Source organism: Neodiprion lecontei, chromosome 7 (genome assembly GCF_021901455.1).
Source record: "Neodiprion lecontei isolate iyNeoLeco1 chromosome 7, iyNeoLeco1.1, whole genome shotgun sequence".
Classification (NCBI taxonomy): Eukaryota; Metazoa; Arthropoda; class Insecta; order Hymenoptera; family Diprionidae; genus Neodiprion; species Neodiprion lecontei.
The window spans coordinates 14,698,028-14,720,521 of NC_060266.1; the positions used below are offsets into that span (position 1 = coordinate 14,698,028).

Consider the following 22,494-nt stretch of genomic DNA (forward strand, 5'->3'; position numbering starts at 1 on the left):
TACGTGATTCGATGTCGTCTTCGCGAGAAACCGATTTGCTGCGCGTTTACACAATGATGTGACTTTGAGGAGAGTCGATAGTTTTGAGTAGCGATCGACGAGATCCCAGATTTGTAGCAGCTTAGCTGTTGCGATGTGCGTCGACAGCCCTTTTCTTTCCTTGAGATGGATGTCTTCTTCCGGTCGCGGAGATGAGGATGGCCAATTGACAGAAGGCTTCTAGAACCAGGATGGTCCAAAGGTCCAAAGTTCTGAATTTTGGAGTTGCTCCGGAGATGCACCACGAGACGCAAGATCAGCGGGGTTTTCAGAACCCGAGATGTGATACGAACGAGCGCGCGCAAACTCTTGGATTTCCGTTACGCGATTACAAACGAATTCTTTTCACCACGATGGGTGGCTTTTGATCCACGCGAGCGCGAGTGTGGAATCCGTCCACAGATGAACCGGGGTGTTTCCGAAATCAAGAGTCTTTTCCACATGACGCATCAACCGGACAAGAAGATTCGCAGCACAGAGTTCGAGACGAGGAATTGTCACCTTCGTTAGCGGCGCTACTTCAGTTTTCACGCACACTAGTGAAACGCGCCCTTCGTAAGTGTTGATGTACTTTCGCGCCTAACGCACTTTGAGACGCGTCCGCAAAACCGTGGATCTCTATCCCGAGAGATTCTGAACTTAACCCGATCCATCGTGGGATGGTGATAGCTGAGATGCCTTGAAGATCTTGTAGAAACTCGATTCATCGCGAGGACAATGAAGTTGAGAGCGGCTCGTCCCAGTCGAAACCGAGTGCCCACAATTCCCGCATAAAGATTTTGGCTCTGATCGTGATCGGCGAGAGCCATCCGAGAGGATCAAGGAGCTACGCGGTTTGTGAGAGGACTTTTCATTTCGTGAAATTGTCCTGAGTTTGATGAATTTGTGGAGAGAACGCGAACGCGTCAATGTCTGGTCTCCACGCAAGACCGAGAGCCAGATGCATCGCGATCGCCGAACTACGTAACGACCGGACGCAGTTCGAGAAACCGTTTCGCGAAAGTGTTGCTCACAACGCTTTTCTTCGGAAGTTAGTGCCAAAGGTTTCGACACTTCTTCCTGCTTCCAAAACTTCTGCACGAGATCGAGCAGTTCGTGATCGAGGCAGCATTGGAAGCCTTGGACTGCGCCATAGGAGGGGCTTGCTGCTTACTCTGAAACGCAGCCGGAGAGGACCCAACCGACCTGAGTTTCTTGCGCGATTGGTGTTCCTGGTGCTCCTCTTCGAACTCCTGGACCAATGATGTTGCTGTGGATGTCAGCTCCAAGAATTACGTCGATTTGACTGGGATGTGCAAAGCTTGGATCCCCGAAGTTGAGTCCTCGTAGATGAGGCCAGTCTTCGACGAAAAGCCGAAATAAGGGTATATGCCATGTGAGTCGCGGAAGCACGAGTTCCTCCACCTGACACGAGAACGAGGTGTGAGCACGAGATTGGAATTGCAGTGTCGCGATGCCGCGAGTCACTGCCGATCGATGAGCTCCGACGCCGATGATCGGTATCGTTGCTTGATGCCAACGTAGTTGCAATTGTTGTGCTAGCGACTCCGTAACGAATGAACTTTCGGATCCTTGATTGAGTAGAGCGCGAGCGATGATTCTTTCTCCAGTCTCCGGATTCGAGGCGATTAATTGCACTGCGGCGAAAAGAACTGGAGAGCGCTTGATGATCGTGGGCAGAGCTGAGCGGTTGCTCACCTGAGAGGCGCTATTCGAGATTGGTGCGTTCTGCACTGCGGGTTGCGCTACTGCAGCCTGTCCTTGAAATGTGCTGCTGTTGCTATCTGTCGAGATTGAGGTGGAGTTTCGATGCAGCAAGAAATGATGTCGACCGTCGCACACGCGACACGTTTTGTTGAATCGACAGTCCTTCTGCTGATGCGGACCGAGACAATTGAAGCAAGGCTTCTTGGCAGAAACCACTTCCTTTTTTTTGATCGAGAGACTTGTCGTGAAAGGTCGAACAGAACGCGATGTAGTGGTTGCCTTTGCAACAAGCACACGACTGTTCCTTTGATTGCGCCGTATGCGACCCTGTCGTCTGAGAATTTGACCTTGCTTGCGATGAATGCGGTTTCAACGTCGCGATTTGATTGTGAGCATGAGCTTGCTCGACGGCTTCGAGAGTGTGGATGCGACTGATGAGAAACGCCTTGAGCTCCGCAAACGTGGGGGGCTCGAGTTTCTCGCTAAAATTTTTTTCCCACTCTTCTAGAGATGCTGGGTCGAGCTTGCGAATCGTCATGTGCACGATGATGTGACCCTTTAATTTTTTGGGACTATCGAGAAGTTCGAGCGTGCCAAAAGCTTCGCAAGTGTTGCTGTGCAAGCTTTTTAGTTCCGATGACGATTTTTCCGTGACACGAGGAATCGCGAAGTGTCGCGAGATGAGAATCCGTCAAAAGTCTCTTGTTTTCGTACCGCGATACGAGAGTTTCCCAGGTTTGAGGGAAGTTTTCTGTGGTGAGAGCGATGTTTTTAATGAGTTGTGACGGTTTATCGGTAAGACTTGTTTTTAGGTAGTGCAGTTTTTCCACTTTCGAGAGTTGCGAATTTTTGCGAACGATTGATGTGAAGAGGTCGTGGAAAGACTTCCAGTCTGAGTAATTGCCCGAGAACGTACGCAATTCGATGTGTGGTAGCCGTTTTAAGGCTCCTCCAGTTGTGAGTTGGGGGGCTGCGGCTGTTGGCACGTTCGGTGCCGATAGAGTCTTGAGAGATTCGAGTACATCGAGCATCTCTCCCTTCGCGTTCATGTATTGCTCTTTGCACTGTCCGTGATAGTCTTTCGCGAAATACGAAAGTCTTTTGATGGCGTCAAGTTGATCACCTTTTGCTGCGATTCTGATTTGATCGACTGTATCGTGCATGCCTTGGAACTTCAGCCAATTTGAATTTAACGCATCTAATCGCGATTGCACTTGCCCGAGGGTTGTTTTTGCTTCACCGAGCTTGCGCAAGTTTTCGAGGGTGCGACAGATGCGCCTAAAGAGATCGGTTTGACGTTCAATGTATTCGTCGATCGTCATTTTGACAAACGAGAAAAGGTAAACTCACGCGACGAACAGAGTTTTCACGAAGGAGATACGCACACAGTGATAATAGAGCGTCGCGATGCACACTTCGAGAGATCGGTGTTGTTGATGCTCAGATCTTAGTCACGGTCACTACAGAGGACACCGCACGTTTGAATTTATTGGACGCGACTGACTTTGGTGATGGTTTTCACCGATAACAATATTGTTTACTTTGATTACGTGAACTTTCACAACTTGATGCACACGCGATAGTTCCGTTTCACTAACTGGCTAATTCGTTTTCCCGTAAGTCGCAACGATTCGAAAGATTCGACTCGATTTGCGAATGATCCGATTCGATTCGCGACTGATCCGGCTCGAAGGACCAAAAAGTGTTTAGAAAGTTGACAAAGAGATATGGATCATCGACGTGGGATCTGCGAATTAGTGATAAATGACTATAGTGAGGAAGCGGGATAATGAATCAAATAGATTAGATTAGATAACTTATTCGAGGTTACTTTATTTGAGGATGATGCGGAGACGCGATCTGTATCGCAAGAGAAGAGAACGATAACTGACGATTTTATACGCGAGAATACACATTGATAATACACATACATGTATTTGAGACAGTGACAATACATGAGATACAGCTGTTTTGTTTTGTGTCACGACACGGGCATGCGGCGAGATTTGACGCAGAGACGCCAAGTAAACATTGCACGCGAGTGTGCGTTCATGCGTGAGGATGATTTTGAGTGCGGCGCGATACGCATTCAACTAAACCGATAGTTTGCCGAAACAACATCTAAGAAATTCGGTTATTTAACTCTGTCTCGATAGTGAATTGAAAGCGTGGATGAAACAGAGACATATTTTGGAGGATGACTTGGAGCCGACCTAGGGCTGGTTCGACGCGTCGACCGACGAGTCGAAGGATGAACAGAGATTCTGGGTATTGATGCTTGTGCTTCAGATTCATAAGATGTAGAGTCATAAGACGGATTTTGATAATGACAAATGGTAATCCATACGTCGGAGTCTTTAAATATGTAATGGATCATCCGATTAACAGGGTTCAAGTTCAACTTATCTAAGCCGCAGCCTAGTTGTCGAATCGAGAGCGATTTGATGTTTTTTCTAAGCAGTTCTTTAGGGATACTAGGGCGTTGAAAAGTGTTTCCTCAGTTGGTTTTTCGAAGTAGTACGTCTTGGTTTCTAGATTGTAAATGAGGCGGTTACCACGTGGCAGTGTCAATACGCTCATTACTTCAGGATCTAGTTGTTGTAGTTGAACTCGGGTGATTATTTGCCTATTGATTAGTTGTACCGCGACTCCTCGTTAAGTCTTGCAGCCTGCCGAAATGAAATAGGCTAGGTTATCTTGTCTGTAAAGGAGCTTGGCGCGTATTTCTCGAAAAAATGTACTATGCGTTAATGGTAGGTAATTGAGGTCTATCAGGAATTCCGTGGATCGAGGGTCGTCATTTTGTCCTTTGCTGATAGTGGCTTCGGATGTCAGCTGATTTAGTGTGTCGGACTGTTTTTCACGAATTTTAATACTACGGCTCTGGAGTTTACCGGAGTTTTGGTTCCGTTAAGATGAGGTAAGTGGTTGAACTCGTTCCATAGTTTGCTAGATCGATTCACCTCTGACAATCGGTGATTCCGTAGCGCTGCTATTGTCAGTCATACTGGCACTTGAGTCGGAGGTAACAGCAGAATTGGAGGTGTCTTGTAATGTTTCGGTACGTCTCCGTGAGGAAATGTTGAGTGGAGAGTTGGCTGTTGGTGAGCTATTTTGGCGCGTTTGTGAGCACTGGTAGACGAAGACAGCGTATCTGGTTCGCGAGCACGTGTTGGGTATTGTTGAGCTACTTTGGCGCGCTTGTGGGCGTCAGTAGATGAGCATTCTGTATCGGGTCGTGGCCGTTTTGAGGTAATAGGTAGAATTCGGAAAGAGTCGACAGGTGGATTTCTGGAAAGCGCGTCTGCGTTGGAGTTCGCTATTCCTTTTTTATGTTTTGTGACTTACGAATATTCTTCTAATTTTAGTCTCCTGTGCATTAAACGAGAAGTCGGGTCTCTTACGTTTTTAGTCCACTTCAGTGACTCGTTGTCTGATACCAAGGTGAAGGTTCTACCGTACAGGTGAGGGCGAAAATGTTTGACGGCATAAACAACCGCTAGGAATTCCTTTTCTGAGACCGAGTAATTGGTTTCAGCCCAGTAACGCCCTCGACGTTTACGTAATTGGCAAATCTTTACCATTTTAGTTTTAACTGAGTATTGCTCCTATTGCATACTTTGAAGCATCGTTCGTTAGAACGAAGGGTTTTTCAAAGATGGAATACTGCAGTATTGGTTCTCGACTCAGACTATCGTGTAGAGTTTGGAATGTAAATTGATGTTTGATTTGCTGTCCATAGGCTATTTTTTTTCAGCACATTATTAATAGGTCTAGCAATTATTGAAAGGTTGGGAATCAGTTTTCGGTAGTAGCCTATCAGGCCTAAAAACTGTTAAATCTGTTTCGGATTCTTGGGAACTGAGTAATATTGTAATGCTGATTTCTTATCCGGATTAGATGATGACTAATGACTATATCATTCGAATAGACAAACATATCGGTACCCTGGAATCCCGATGGAACCCAATCTATTGAACGTTGAAAGGTGGATGAGGCATTTTTTCAGCCGAATGGCATTCTGGTATACTCGAAATGGCCCTGAGGAGTCGAAAAGGCGGTCTTTGCGCTGCGATCGGGATGCATTGGAAATTGGTGAAACCTGGAAGCCAGATAGTATATTGAGAAATATTTTGCGGAGCCTAATAAGTCTAGAATATCAACGATATTTGGTAGCGGATAAGCGTCGCTAATGGTTTTTACGTTGAGCTTCCGGAAGTCGATGACCATTCGCCATTTCTTTTCACCGCTAGCATCTGATTTCTCGGGGATGATCCAGACCGGAGAATTGTAAGGAAATGAAGAATGTGTGATGATGTTTGGATCAAGGAGCTTGGTCATTTGTTTTTTCATCCTTGTGTACTCTTGGGTGTCTATATTGTTTAGTATGAATTGGTGTGTTATTGTTAGTAGGGATCTTATCACTGACGAAGTCGTCTGTTTCAGGGTGTCACCTGGAAGGAAAAATAAATGGTTCAATTGAATGGCAAGATCAGTTATTAATTGTTTTTCTTCGTCGTTAGAATGGTCCAGTCGCAACTTGTCTTTCAAAATGTCGAGGCGTCTGAAATGGTAATTCAGGGATGTGGGAAGAACGCGATTCTCGTTTCTTTCTTTATTCTCATGGTTTTGTATTAGTAAGACCTGACCGCTGCTTGCAGTATTTGTATACGTTAGGTGTGTGTTTGCGCTGAGTGGTGGTGATCGCGAGTTCATTGACTTCCTCTAGTGTTGGTCTTTTTATTTCCACAGCTGATCCGTTGGAGTTTATTGCATAAGCTTGGGCAAACCCTTGTTGGTTGTCAACCAGAGCCTATGCCAGGAATATGTTAGTACCTACTTCCAACTGTTCTGTGAATCCCGTTTTTACCGAAGAATTTGAAATTTTTAGTGAAATCACCTGAGCTGTTCGTGGTAATATCAATATTAAGTCTTCATCAAGGAGTTTGAATGGTGTGCTAGTATTGTTCGATATTATTTTTTCTGTATCGAAAGATACCATTGCATTTTCGTTTCGTAAAAACATCGACCTTAAAATTCCGTCATCATGTATCGGGAACAAATCATCGGCTATATGGAATATATGATGATTTTCACCGATACGAATGCTAGTTGTTCCTAATATTCTTATTATTTCGTTTATAGCGCTGGTATCGTGGAACCGACCATCGAGTAATTCACCAGGAACATGCGGGTATATGGCTCCGAGTTTAATTATGTTTATATCAGCACCGGTGTCGACTATAAATGTGATGGGTTGTTGTGTGAGTTCACCGGTAGTTATTCGAACTTTCGGTGCTTGTGTGACAGATGTTGTGAGGATGCGCGGTGGTGTTTTCGTATTGGTTCTATGCTTGTTGAAGGGAATAATACCGGTTTCGCGAAAGGTAAGATAATTGCTTTTGAAACAGATAGTCACCTTCTCCGACCGCAAAAAGTCTAAACTCAGTATATCGTCTTCTATGATAGCGGACGAGTTATTAACAAGATGGCAGTCGGGGCGGGTATTAGCTAACTCAACGTCAAGACGTCCTATTGTTCTGATGGATTTGTGATAGAGCTGGAACATTTGTCATAAAATGTAACAGTTTTATATCCTCTCATAGGAACATGCCGGGGATCATTAAATGAGTGCGAAATTCATCGTGCAGCAGAGCCCGCCTTGCGCGCTTGGCTTCCTTATCGGCAGCAGTGCTCAAATTACGCGACTATATGCACTATCGCTGAGCTCGGCAAGAGGCGGGGTCGTCAGTCTCAATACTGCTTCCCGGCGTAACGCATGCCTAATTTTGCTGATACATAAATTTAATATGGCGTTAACGCCCGCACTCACAATTGTTTCAATCAATTATAACGTGATTCTCCGTTTTGAATAAACGTATGAATATATATAATCGTTACGTAATTTTCGCATGACTGATTTTTCCGTTATTCCTGAAATATGCCTAACGTCTGCCTTTGTAACGTAAACTCTGTGGTCGATTTTACCTATTTTTATCAAGGTGATATTAGCGCCGGTATCAATTACTAGTGTTACGTACCCATTCAAAGACTATGGGCATTTTTTTTGGAATATGTGGAGGTCTAGACCCTATTAGTTCGCGGGGTTGTACGGAGCTGACGACTGGTTTGGACGCTGCTCCGGTCTAAAGGAGGTCGATACGTCCGCGCGGCTGTTCCACCGTCTCGTTCAAATGGCTCGCGTTGCCTGAATATTTGCGGCGTTGCTTTGCTTCGAACGAAACTTCCGGGTGGACGCCTGCATCGAAATTATCGTTCAAGTAATCTTGTGTTACATAATCAACCCCAAGATTCAGATGCAAACGGTTTGGTACATGATACCGTTGTGAGCGTTGACTGTCATTTCACGTCTGATCTAAAGGCTGGTTTGTCGGGTCTCGTGCTCGACATTGGGTGTTGGGATTGGTCTGTTGTTGACTATTAGTGTTGTTTTGGATAACTCTTGGATCTTGGTAGAGATTCAGGTTCTGGGGATATTGGGGACGGTTTGAACGGCACTTATCGTTTGAATGGCCTTTACGACCACACAACGTGCTAGGTGTGTTATTGCGTTACCTTGTTCTACATTCTTCTATACTGTGACCTGACTTCTTGCAGTATCTAGACATGACTAATACGAAAGGTTGTTCAGGACAATATTCATCGATGTGATCGGTTAATTTACATATACTGCATTTGACAGGGTTTCGTGCTTCGTAGTAATTATTACGGAACGAGGCTAGCTTAAGTCTATCTGATAATAGTTTTTTAGTCGTAGTGGGCGTATCTATAGCCATTTGTAGCGTTTGTGGATTCTCATGAGCCACTCTTATTTCTAATTCGTCTAGTAAGCCTTTGATCTCAGTCTGGCAGGTTCTTTGATATTTTTCATTAGCATTTCAGCATCACTGATAGACTCTGAGGCTTCAATTGACTTACACACTTGTCTTAACACGTATTTCATTCTAGCACCGTAATCTAAAATACTCTGATCTCGCCTCTTTGACAATTGTGCAAGGTCTAACTGGATATCTGGGACAGTCTAGTAAATCTCTGAGAGAAACTGTTCGGTCGAACGAATGATCAGAGGTGCCTAGGCACATTCACAAAATCCGTGAATTGTGTAACAATCGATGAAATCGCAAGTTCAGTGCAGGACACGGTGATTCCACGCGAATTGATTAAGATCCCGACAAATTTACGGTTGGCGGATCCACAATTCCACTTACCTCGACCAGTAGACATTCTCATCGGTTCCAGTACCACGGTGTCCATGTTGTCAGTCGGACAGATGAATTTGTCAAAAAACGGAGTTGATTTGATTCTACAGAAAACGCGCATGGGATGGGCAATCGCCGGAGGGGTGAACAGAGAACGGGAGGGTCGGGGGATTTCCTGCAACCTGAACTAACCTGTCGAAGTTAATCAATAAGTTTTGGGAAATCGAAGAGATCGACGCCAAGGCATCTTTTTCATCCGAGGACTCGTTGTGCGAGAAACATTACGTCGAAAACACGATGCGTGACGACGCGGGACGGTACATCGTGCGTTTACCGTTTCGACAGGAAGACAAGGACTTCGGTGATTCACGGCCTCAAGCGCTGCGACGATTTTATTCTCTCCAGAGGAGACTGAACTCGGATCCGATCCTCAAGGAAGAGTACGCCGTCGTCATGAAGAAATACACGGATCTCGGACACATGTCTTTATGTCATGACGACTCGACCAACGGATACTACATGCCACATCACGCGGTAGTGAAGGCCTCCAGCAGCACGACCAAGGTCCGCGTGGTGTTCGACGCCATGGCGAAATCCAGCAAGGGTTTTTCGTTGAACGACGCGTTGATGGTCGGTCCGGTCATACAAAATAAGATTTTCGGGCATCTAATACATTTCTGAGATCACACGGCAAATCATCGGCACACACTCGATAATTTGGAGGAGAGATTTCATAGTCTCGACCGGGCAATCAAGCCGAACCCCGTCATGAAAACACTCGACATCGTTTGGGACTCCCTACGCAACGAATACGGGTTTACAGTCAAACCGATCGAGTGCCCAGGAACAATAACGAAGCGAAACGTGTTGTCCGAAATCGCGATAATTTTTGATTCATTGGGTTTACTGGGTCCGATGATCATGTTCGCAAAGCTCATCCTTCAAAAATGTTGGCGAGCGGAGGTTGATTGGCATAAATCCTTACCACAGAATTTGTACGCGGACTGGATTGCGTTTTTAAACCAGCTCGGACTTTTGCGCGAAGTGTCGGTGAAACGTCACGTTTTATTGAAAGATTCAAAATCCACCGAGATAGAGGGATTCTGCGACGCTAGTAAGAATGGCTATGGAGCCTGTATACATGTGCGATCGGTTGACCCGCACGACGAAATTTCTACGGCCCTAGCGTGCGCCAAATCTCGTGTCGCTCCGTTGAAATCAAGACATATAGCGCGAAAAGAAATTCCGATGGAGCAGAAAGAAAAAGAGATACATACCATGCCTCGTCTCGAATTGTGTGGTGCGTTGATTTTAGCTCGATTATACAAAGTGGTGCAATCGGTTTTCGATTTCAAGGTATATCGCGTTGTCTTGTGGTCAGACTCGAGCATTGTACTTGACTGGCTCAAAAAACCCTCGGAAGTTCTGAAAGTCTTCGAATCGAACCGCATTGCCGAAATTCAGACTCTCGACAACGACGTGAAGTGGCGTCATGTGAAGGGTGAGCAAAATCTTCTTCTTATTCGAAATTAACGAGGGTAGTTGCATATTGTTTGCATATACGAACACCTAAGAAGTATAAAAAACGAGAAATTGAGATGACAGAAAAGATGGCCGACGAGAATAAAATTTTACAAGTGATCCAGAGAAACCAATCCTCGAAGGACATCGACAGGATCATGAACAAGGAAACTCTCAAAAACTACAAACTTGCGTCGCTGAATCCGTTCGTCGACGAGCATGTGTTTCTTCGTGTCGGAGGACGTCTGAAAAGGGCTGAGATTCCCTATGAGCAAAAACACCCGATCTTGTTGCCGACACATCATCCCGTTACCGACATGATTATCAAGGAAACGAACGAACGTGCATATCATGCCAGCATTCAGAGCACACTGTGCACCGTAAGACAGAGAGGGCTGTTGCTGCTCGATGGGAAAAACCAGGTACGAAACATCATCCGGAAATGCGTCCAATGTCTCAGACACCGGCCGGTTCCGCTGGAGAGCCAAATGGCTGATCTGCCTCAGGCACGTGTGAACGGGACGGCGGCGTTTTTGCGTGTGGACGTGAATTACTTTGGGCCAGTGTTGGTGAAGGAAAAGAAATTCCGGAACCAAAAATTTGTCAAATCGTACGGTTGCGTCTTCGTCTGCATAGCTACAAAGGCCGTCCACCTAGAGATTGTAAGCAATCTCAGTACTGACGCGTTTCTCGCGGCGTCTCGCCGTTTCATCGGTCGTCGTGGGGTCCCCACCCACGTGTTCTCGGACAACGGGACAAATTTCGTCGGAGCACACAAACAGTTGCGCGAACTCTATGCATTGCTCGAGACCGAAGAGCTGCAACAGACCGTTGCCACATACGCGACTCAGCGCAACATCATATGACGATTCAACCCTCCGTTGTCGCCGCATTTCGAAGGTTTGTGAGAGGCCGCGGTGAAGTCCTTCAAACACCGCTTCATACAGGTCGTACGAGATCAGGCTTTCACTATCGAGGAGTCCAGTACAATGGCGATAGAGATCGAAGCGATTTTACATTCACGACCTCTCCGCTCTCTCTTCTCTGATCCAAATGATTCAGTGGCCCTTACGCCAGCTCACATGCTTACAGGACGTGCTCTCACAAGGTTGCCAGAAGCCGATCTGTCCAACGTTCCAAACAATCGGTTAACGGTCTGGAATTTTATTTCCAAGGCTCGTCAGGATTTTTGGCACCGATGGCACCTCGAGTACTTGAGCGAGTTCCAGAAGCGGCAAAAATGGCAGAAAACCACAGGCCAACTTCATCCAGGGGCTGTGGTAATTCTGATCGAGAAGAACCAGCCGTGTATGCGGCGGCCGTTGGGAATAATCCGCAAGGTTTATCCTGGCGACGACGGAGTCGTTAGAGTCGCAACTGTCAAGACGATGCAAGGAGAATACGAACGAAACTGTACTCAACTGTGTCCATTACCAGACAAACCTTAAACAATATCAATTGTATCATTACGTAACCAGTTACATATTTCCAGAATATACGATTATAAAAAAGAAAAACATGTTGCTCGCTCTCCTCGCAACGGGAAGGAGTCTGTTCGGTCGAACGAATAGTCAGAGGTGCCCAGTCACGAACGGTCGCTCACGCGTGTATACGAACACATGCGTCGCGCGGCCGACTCTCTCTGTTTGGTCTTTGCATGTGTTTTATTTAGACGAGCATGAAGGTGGAGGAGATAGCGCGGGCCAGGCCGCGTCAGTCAAGTACTCGAGCGACTCGGGGTCAGACGGTTCATCCCTCTTGCCTTTTTCTTTTCTGTGTGCGATTCCGGAGAAATGGATAAATCTCAACGGTTCGACTGCAATTCGATTGATACTCGGATCTTGTGGTGTCTTGTATCTTCAATTTTTTTCTGATTGCTGCATGCTGGAAAACCGGAATAACTTCCTGAGTACACTAACACAAGCGCGGTACGTCCCGCCAGGCACACCGGCGCAGCCCAGTTGTACTAATGAGCAAGCGCAATACTTGACGCAAGTAATTCACCGATTGCTTGTACATACTTGGATTCACATAAGGTAATCCTTCAGGTATATCGAATCAAGCGGTGTTACCTGAGCACAAGCGCAATGCCTATACGGAGTCGCCAGCGACTTTATTTGCCACGATTATACTGCACGAAACAGTCAAGACGCCCAGCGCATTTATACAGGGTGTCCCTGAATTGAGGGACACGGACCAGCCAGCGTGATACCCGACTGAAATGCAACCGAGAATTTCTTTACCGGAAGCTCGTCCGACGCATAGTTTTTGAATTATAAGCGATAGCGTTAGGCCAATCAGAGTGCACCATTTCATCTGGATTTGCCGCCACGGAAATTGCTGTTTTGTTCGTCTGGGTGAATTATTATTATTCGGTTACAAATTAAATATCGGCACCTCCCCTCTCTCGCTGTTGAACCCCTTTTCGAGCGCTCACCTCGGTATTATTGCCGCGGCACACGCTGCCGGCCGCACACCCACGGACGCACACTCGTGTGTGTGAAACATAAGCGAATACCCAGCTACACAATACTACGAAACACACATCTACGAGTGAAAATAAAAATAAATCTCCAAATAAAGCAGCGGATTTAAGATTTAATGTTATAAAACACTTCCAATCATCGATGTATGCATAAAACTAGAGATTTTAGATGATTGATATGCCGTTAGGGTTCATAATTAGTCATTCAATCAATCTGAATTATGCTTTCCGAACATTTTTTGTGTCTTTGCAACATAACTTTTCCACTAGTTTGAAATTCATCATTGACATCCGATTTTTCAATAATGCGAGGGAACAACAACTCGCTGAATTGACGTGTCAATAGGTTTGTAAATCAATTACGATTCACCTGAGTTAACACAAAATAACTGAATAAATGAGAATTCACTGAATCACTAAAAATGATAACTGAAATCATGAGAATCATTTGAGATGTAACTGAATTAGGAAGAGTTGTAATAAGTCAAGTTACTTTGAATAACTTTAAATTCGTGCCAAAATTTTATGTTTAGAGAGAAAAATAATTAAATTCAAATAAAAAAGTAATTTTAAATCCAGAAGAAGAAAATTTCCAAATACCTGAATTCAAATGAAGCAATTTCAATTTAATAAATCTATATGAATTTGAGGAACATTCAAACGACATTCCAAAGACTACTAGACAGACTCATAGGCCCAGAATGCGAACCATATGCATTCGCATACTTAGACGACATAATAATAGTAACATAAACATTCGACGAACACTTACAAAGACTAGAACAAATACTCAAAAGAATTACAGACGCGGGACTAACAATAAACCCAGAGAAGTGCGAATTCGGATGCGCACAAGTCAAATATCTCGGATACATAGTAGACAGACACGGACTACACATAGACCCCGACAAAACACAACCAATAGAAAACTACCCAAACCCAAAAACAATAAAACAACTACGGAGACTAATTGGCATGGCATCATGGTACAGACGCTTCATACCTAACTTCGCACACATTACAGAACCACTAACACGACTACTGAAAAAAGACCAGAAATGGCACTGGGGGGAAGAACAAGAAAACGCAATGAACACAATCAAACACGCACTCACATCACCACCCACACTCGCATGCCCAGATTACACACAAACATTCACACTACAAACAGACGCTAGCGGAACAGGGATAGGTGCCGTACTAACACAATCTCTCGATGACGAAGAGCATGTCATAGCCTACGCTAGCCGTGCGCTAAGCGAGGCAGAACGTAAATACTCGACAACTGAGAGAGAATGTTTGGCGGTACTCTGGTCCATAAAAAAATTCAGACCATACGTGGAAGGATACCATTTTAAAGTCATTACAGATCACCACGCACTGAAGTGGCTTAGACAATTGAAAAACCCCACAGGCCGACTTGCACGATGGGCACTAGAACTATTAGAATACGACTTTGACATTACACACAGAAAAGGTACAATGCACGACGTGCCAGACGCACTTTCAAGACGACACGAAGACGAAGAACACATAGACACAATAGAAGACACGACAGACAAGTGGTACACATACAAAAAAACACAAGTACAAACACGCCCAGAGAAAAACGAGTCGTGGCGAATCAGAAACAATCAACTATACTTCCACCACCCGAACCCCCTACACTCAAACCTCCTACCAGACACAAACCCATGGAAACTAGTCATACCCAAAGACAAAATAACACACATACTACACGAAAACCACGACGTAACACAAGCAGGACACTTAGGGATCGAAAAAACATACCAACGAGTAGCAAAAAAATATTATTGGCCAGGGATGTACAGAGACACAGTAAACTACATAAAAAAATGTGACACATGCCAAAGAACAAAAACAATACAAGCGCGACCGGCAGGACTGAAGGGCATGAGAATTATCGAAGAACCGTGGACAGTAGTAGCCTCCGACATCATGGGCCCACTCCCACGATCAAAAAAAGGAAACCAATACATCATAGTGTTCGAAGACCTATACACTAAATGGGTGGAAATCATACCGACACGCAAAGCAAACGCCAAAACAGTAGAACAGACATTCCACTCACACGTAATATCACGATGGGGTACACCACGCATACTACTGACAGACAACGGCACACCATACATAAACAAACTCATACGCGAACTGACACAAAAATTCAACATAAGACACGCAACAATCCCCCCATACCACGCACAAGCCAACCCCGTAGAGCGAGTCAACAGAACCGCTAAAACAATGATCCAAGCCTACGTAAACAACGACCACACAGAATGGGACATACACTTACAAGACTTACAATTTGCAATCAATACATGTACACACACATCAACTAAACACACACCAGCCTTTTTAAACCTAGGAAGGGAATTAAATCCCACACAATGTCTAAGAAATCAGTTAGAGAACCACGACGAAGTAGAATTACAAGACACAGACAGATGGACAGACCACTTGAGACGACTACAAATACTTAGAGACGAAGTACAGAGGCACTTGATAGAAGCAAACGAAAAACAAGCACACTACTACAACCTACGAAGACGAGACATTCAATTCAAGGAGGGAGACAGAGTACTAAAAAAGAACCACACACTCTCATCCGGACCAGAACGAACGACAGCTAAGTTAAATAAAAAATTCATAGGCCCATACATAATCACTAGAAAAGTCTCACCCACAATATACGAATTAACAACAGAGAGCGGTAGAAATATAGGAAAATGTCATATAGAAGACCTAAAATTATATACATAATCAAATAACACACCCCGAAAATAAACTAACATGTGTATTCACTCCACAGAAACACAACATGGAAAATCAGCAAACAAAAATACCGGCCCTGATGACGCTGCGACTGACGAGACCGACGACAACGACGACACAAACAGAAAAAACACCACTATTACAAACACCAGGACAGGCCCCACACCCACACAAATACGGACGCGACGGCACACACCAGACGGAGACCCGACGAACCCTACTACCGACACCCCCCACATACAGAAAGGTAATACAGACCACCACGACGACAACACACTTAACAACCACTGCACCCACAGCCACACAGAGACACTCACAAACACACACAACGATGATCACACACACAAGTACACCCTCCGGACCAAGGCAATGCCCGAAATGCAACGGGCTGGTCCGGGGCACCAAATACACAGAACACATACAAACATGCACACAAACTAACACAGACACACCACACCCACCACACATTATCATACACCCACAAACAGTTACCCACACCACACGAACCACGGCCACACACACGACTACACACCCACCCACCAAGAAACAAACACCCCATACAACCACACGCCCCACACCCACACCAACACCACGGTACACACCACCCCCAGCATCACCCCCTCAATGGGCACACACCAGATTCGCGATACCACAAACAACAGAAGACAGAATCTTACAGACATTCGCCAACATGGACAGACACACAGAATCGACACAGACAAAACAAACATGCAAACAACACACAGGACCACACCCCGAGATAATAGCCATAATCGCAAGTTTAGAACCAGCAAGCACCCTATACGACGAATTACGAGCACAAAAAGAAAGATACATGACCAGACGGGCACACGAACGCACAAACACTGACGAAACAGAAGCCAGCACCTCAACACACCAACCACACACCACACATCAAACAGCACCACACAAAACACAACCCCCCAACACACCAGACACCGACAGCGACACAGATTCCACCACCTCCACCGCAGAGACAGTGATACACATCGAAACCACACACACAGGCACGCTACAAACACAAACGACGGACAACGACACAGACAGTAACACCGACACCACCTCACTCACGGACACAGTCGAACATACACAAACACCCCAACCAGCCACACACACCACACGGGACTCAAAACGATACAAAAAACGAAAATCAATACGGAAACAGAAAAAAGAACAAAACAGGAAACACTAGACAAACTGACAACACCAAACGGACGGACGAACAACGACGCTCACACAACACGGGACGCAATACGATACAAAAAAAAAAAAAAAAAAAAAAAAAAAAAAAAAAAAAAAAAAAAAAAAAAAAAAGGGACAAAACAGAAAACACCAAATACACTAACAACACCAAACCGACGGACGAACAACGACAGACGGAGGCCAAAGAAACAGAACACAACCCAAAAGGGGAGAAGAAACCACGAGCCACGAGGTACAAAGAACAACGCAAAAACTCACCAAGACCCACACCGACGAGAGCCACCGTACCAAAACCAAAAATTCAAGTACAAAATAATATAAGAATAGAATAAGTTTATATAAGAGAAAAAAAAAAAAAAAAAAAAAACATGATTTTGATTAAGACACACGAGACTAAGTAGAATAAGTAGATATAAGACGACCCACAACCCACACCAAACACACACCCCGCAAATACAACCCAACCTTCATCCCTTAACCCCGACAGATCGGAGCAGACAACACAGAAACAACAAAAATAACAAAAAGAGAATACACAGACGAAAGGACCACAAAATCCGTCACCGAAACCGGCTCACCCTATAGGCCTCGCCCCGCGTGGGGAGGGGGGAGTTGTGACGTTGCACCTAGAGTGCAAGTCACAACAAACCCCAAACCCGCGGGGAAGAGCCGAACGGGTGAGCCCTGTCCCGTCGGGAAAGACCCGAACATCACCGAAGCCCCCCCGACGCTCGGCAGAGCCGAGCGCCAGATTCAGTACGACAGCACCCTACCTGCAGGATAGACGTGACCAGAGAAAGAACGAGGAAGAGAGAGAAAGAACGAGGAAGAGAGAGATAGAACGAGAGAAAAAGAGAGAGAGAACGACGAGACCGGGAACACAGACGCCCCACTCAACACCGTTACACACACACGCCAACGACACCAGGTCAGCCTGCATTATACCGCCGATCTGCTCCTCCCCTCGCAATACCGACCCTTTCTACCTCACACTCCACGTCACGCTACACCACCCCATCCCCTCGCAATACCAACCCTCCCGACTTCACACTCCCCGGCACCTCACCCACTCTTCCCCCCCCCCCCCCCCCGCGCGCGTACCTGTAAGTTAGTATTAAGAAACGCTAAGGGCTGAGGCGTGATCAGCCCCCGTTCGAGTCTACAACCCTTTGTATTTTTCTTAGTTTAAGTCGGCCCCTTTTGCTCAAATATACACATCAAGTTTTACCAATTATATCCGCCCCGTCTCTAATTGTCTCCCCCCCCCCCATATTATTCGTGCGGACTCAAAACCCGTCACAGCACAAAATGCGTATCGAGACTTGTCCAATGGAAAATTGTAGCGGGGTGGGTGGTATATAAAGCGTACGCCTATCGTGATCGTCACTCTGTTCTCATCGTTTTTCATTGAGAACTGTTCTTGCTTGTGAAATAACCTCGAAACGCGATGGATCTAGCAAAAGTTAACCCCGTCAGCCGCCTGGAGAATCTGCCAACCAAGAAGATGTCGGAACTCGAAATTGGGGGAGTTTATGACGTCATCGGGTTACGACTGGTCAAAACAAAATTCGGGGTACGTGTTCTGGCGACGATCGATGGAAAATACAACGTCTTCTTACCACCGAGAATCGTAACAGTTCTACAAGAAGATTCCAGTCAGCTGACTAAAATGTGTAGCGTGGCCAGGGAAAATCGTCTGCAAATGAAATACCTTGGTGAAGAATTCAACAAGTTTGAATTTTCATGCAGTTATGTGCCATAAATGAACTCTGCGACCCCCTTTACTTCCACAAAATTCGTCCACGAGGGGATAAAAGCGGGTGTGCTGGAGATGGAATAGTCAGTCTTCCACATACCATCCGTCAGTGTATAATCGAGCGCAACATTCCCACTCCTCAACATGGCGATGATCCTAGATGTGCAATGTTTGATTGGTCATAACATGAAGTTTGTACCCGAGGAAGTCGCAGTCATGAATGTAAACGGGTCGGGTCTGGATTACATCATTTTCAAGCCGCCCTATGATTTGACAAGCTTACCACTTGAATGTAGAGCTACCAATGTATGGTTAACACACAATCACCACGGAATATCATAGAATGCGGGCAACAAATCTCACGAGGATGTGGCAAAGATTGTGAGAAAAATGGTTGGAAATGCGTGTTACGTATACCTCAGAGAGGCGGAGAAGAAAGCATGGCTGACGGAGATCGTCGATGGTACAACAAGGGTTATTAATATGGAAGATTTGCGTATCATACCCCTTGCAATAGAAAAATTAAGGTATATGGAGGCGGTACCGTGAACCATGGATACTCTTCAGCGAATAACCTCCAGCAAGCAGCAGCGCCAGGCACAATTTGGTATGATGACAACTCTGAATACATCCCGGCATACAACTGCGCCTTTGAAAATGTGCAGTGACTAAGGAGTTGGTATTCGAAGGAGTGTACCGGCTCCCTCGAGAAATCCTTCCGTCTGTACAAAGAATTGGACGGTTCAAGGGCAATAATGTCCGAGGATAAAGCTTTTTTACCAAAAGAATTCGTCCCCACGTTCGCATCAAACTCCATCAATGAAGCCTGGGATAAACTACCAGAGAATATGAAAATGGACTACGTCATCGCAAGTTTCCGCAGATGTAGCATACATTACACACCAGGACCCGATAGCGATATCGTGGATGGACCGAATCCTCTCATTAAAGACTGTCTAGGTTGGAATCGTGTGTATAAATGATATGGACAACATTTACCAAAATAACAATAGAATTTATCACAATATATACAATTATATTCGAGTTTATATGTGGAATATTCAATAGAATTCATCTCAATTATATCATAGCTTATACATAGAATCAAAAAAATTTACTATTCGATAAAATTGTAATATAGAAATAGGATACATTACAGATATATATCTTTATAACTTTCACCCATTCTTATCATACAAAATGTAAATGTTATGAATTTTTACTTGTGAAAAATATATAATCAATAATTGTTAATTGAGCGTGGTTTATTCCTCAAAATAATCCATAAAATCATTATCGTTATCCTGTTCGCTACCATTATCATCATCATCATCATCATCATCACTATTTTCGGCATCTATAATTATTGCGATCGTTTCATTCGCCCATTTTTCAATAATTATTTTTATTCATATATCCACGTAATTTATACAGGATGTCCCTAAATTGAGGGACACGGACCAGCCAGCGTGATACCTGACTCAAATCCAACCGAGAATTTCTTTGCCGGAAGCTCGTCCGACGCATAGTTTTTGAATTATAAGCGATAGCGTTAGGCCAATCAGAGTGCACCATTTCATCTGGATTTGCCGCCACGGAAATTGCTGTTTTGTTCGTCTGGGTGAATTATTATTATTCGTTTGCGAATTAAATATCGGTACCTCCCCTCTCGCCCTGTTGTACCCCTTCTCGAGCGCTGACCTCGGTATTGTTGCCGCGGCACACGCTGCCGGCCGCACACCCACGGACGCACACTCGTGTGTGTGAAAATAAGCAAATGCCCAGCTACACAATACTACGAAACACACATCTACGAGTGAAAATGAAAATAAATTTCCAAATAAATCAGCGGATTTAAGATTTAATGTTACAAAACACTTCCAATCATCGATTTATGCATAAAACTAGAGATTTTAGATGATTAATATGCCGTTAGGGTTCATAATTACTCATTCAATCAATCTGGCTTGAGATCTTCAGAATTATGCTTTCCAAACATTTTTTGTGTCTTTGCAACATAACTTTTCGACTAGTTTGAAATTCATCATTGACATCCGATTTTTCAATAATGCGAGGGAACAACAACTCGCTGAATTGACGTGTCAATAGGTTTGTAAATCAATTACGATTCACCTGAGTTAACACAAAATAACTGAATAAATGAGAATTCACTGAATCACTAAAAATGATAACTGAAATCATGAAAATTATTTGAGATATAACTGAATTAGGAAGAGTTGTAATAAGTCAGGTTACTTTGAATTACTTTAGATTCGTGCCAAAATTTTATGTTTAGAGAGAAAAATAATCAAATTCAAATAAAAAAGTAATTTTAAATGAAGAAGAAGAAAATTACCAAATACCTAAATTCAAATGAAGCAATTTGAATTTAATAAATCTATCTGAATTTGAGGAAAAATAATAATTATTATTTGGAATAGAAAAATGAAGTCGAATTACATGAATAAATTCAATTAATTCAACTCAAAAAAATATGGTGCCATTCAAATTCCTAGTTATTTCCTCGTCGATTCAATGTGGGTCTGGAGCCGCTTGTTTACTCACACGAACGATGCAATATAGTATCGATGTATGTGATTTAAGTATCAATTACTCAAAATTTATCGAACTCAAAAATATTTCGAGTAGGACTACGAATTATCAAAATATCTCTTCTGATATTAAGACTACACGCAGAAATTTACCAAATTGATTAATTTTTACCAATTCAATCGAACCGTGTCCGATTACTTTGTTGAAATCGATTAATCGATACATCGATTATCCTCAGATAAGTTGCCATCACTAGCATTGATCTCAACCGAAATTTTGCTCAAACTCGCGATCATCATCACCAGCACTGTTGTCAATTCATGGTTCGGTGTCGATCATCAACGTATCGGCATCACTATCGATCATTTCATCATCATCCTCCGCCTCATCGTAAGCTACCTCTCTGCACACCCGCTTATAAGTTGGCGATCGTGGTGATGAATTGGATGGAGAGTCTGACGGTCCTCTTCATCCAATCATTTTTTTTTTTTTGATACGATTCTAAAATTTTTCGAGAATTTTTATGGATATGATGATAGGGAATACAGAAAAGTTGTAGCAAATTGAAAAACTTTGTTAACATATTAATCAAATGCGATAATCATTACAGAATTAAAATCAACATTCACAGTATCGTAAGAGGATTGGTGTAGCACCGTATACATATATGTGTGTATTCTAGAAAGTACTCACAAAAAATATAAACTCGTTGAAGTCTTAAGATTTTTTAAATGAACACCGTTTTTTTTTCTCTTTCTCACAACACAATTCATCAAAAGCGCTTGTTTTCACACGGAAGATTTTCAAAATTACTAGAGAAGTTTCAAACCGCTGTACGAATTTATGTAAAAGGAGTCGCACCCACCCTCCACCCAGCAAAAACCAGCCGGCCAATCATTCGTAAAGCATGCACCACGTGACATACGGACAAAAAAGTGACGCTGGGGCAGTATAATCTAGGAGAAAATTTTCTGAAGAGCTCACCTCCTTTTCGTTTATCGATTTTTCCCATCACGTGCCACACGCTGATTAACGACTCGTGAAACTCAAAAACTGTATGTGCACATTCTTGCGCCAAACACTGCTCGCTACCTGCTTTCAGTTGACCGATTTTTCCCATCACATGCCCCACGCTGATTAACAACTCATAAAACCCAAAAATTGCATGTGCACATACCATCCGGTCAAGAGTT

The 22,494-nt window shown here is 44.1% G+C and overlaps 2 protein-coding genes across 2 annotated transcripts; one reads left to right on the plus strand and one right to left on the minus strand.

Annotated features, from left to right (window-relative positions):
* Positions 1-2,318: 2,318 nt before the first annotated feature.
* Positions 2,319-3,068, minus strand: LOC107227803. The gene has a single exon (XM_015669051.2). The coding sequence runs from the start codon at positions 3,066-3,068 to the stop codon at positions 2,319-2,321; it is 750 nt and encodes a 249-aa protein (XP_015524537.1).
* Positions 3,069-10,576: 7,508 nt separating this feature from the next.
* On the plus strand, positions 10,577-11,353 carry LOC107227804. Its single transcript, XM_015669052.1, has one exon. The coding sequence runs from the start codon at positions 10,577-10,579 to the stop codon at positions 11,351-11,353; it is 777 nt and encodes a 258-aa protein (XP_015524538.1).
* The last annotated feature ends 11,141 nt before the right edge of the window (positions 11,354-22,494 follow it).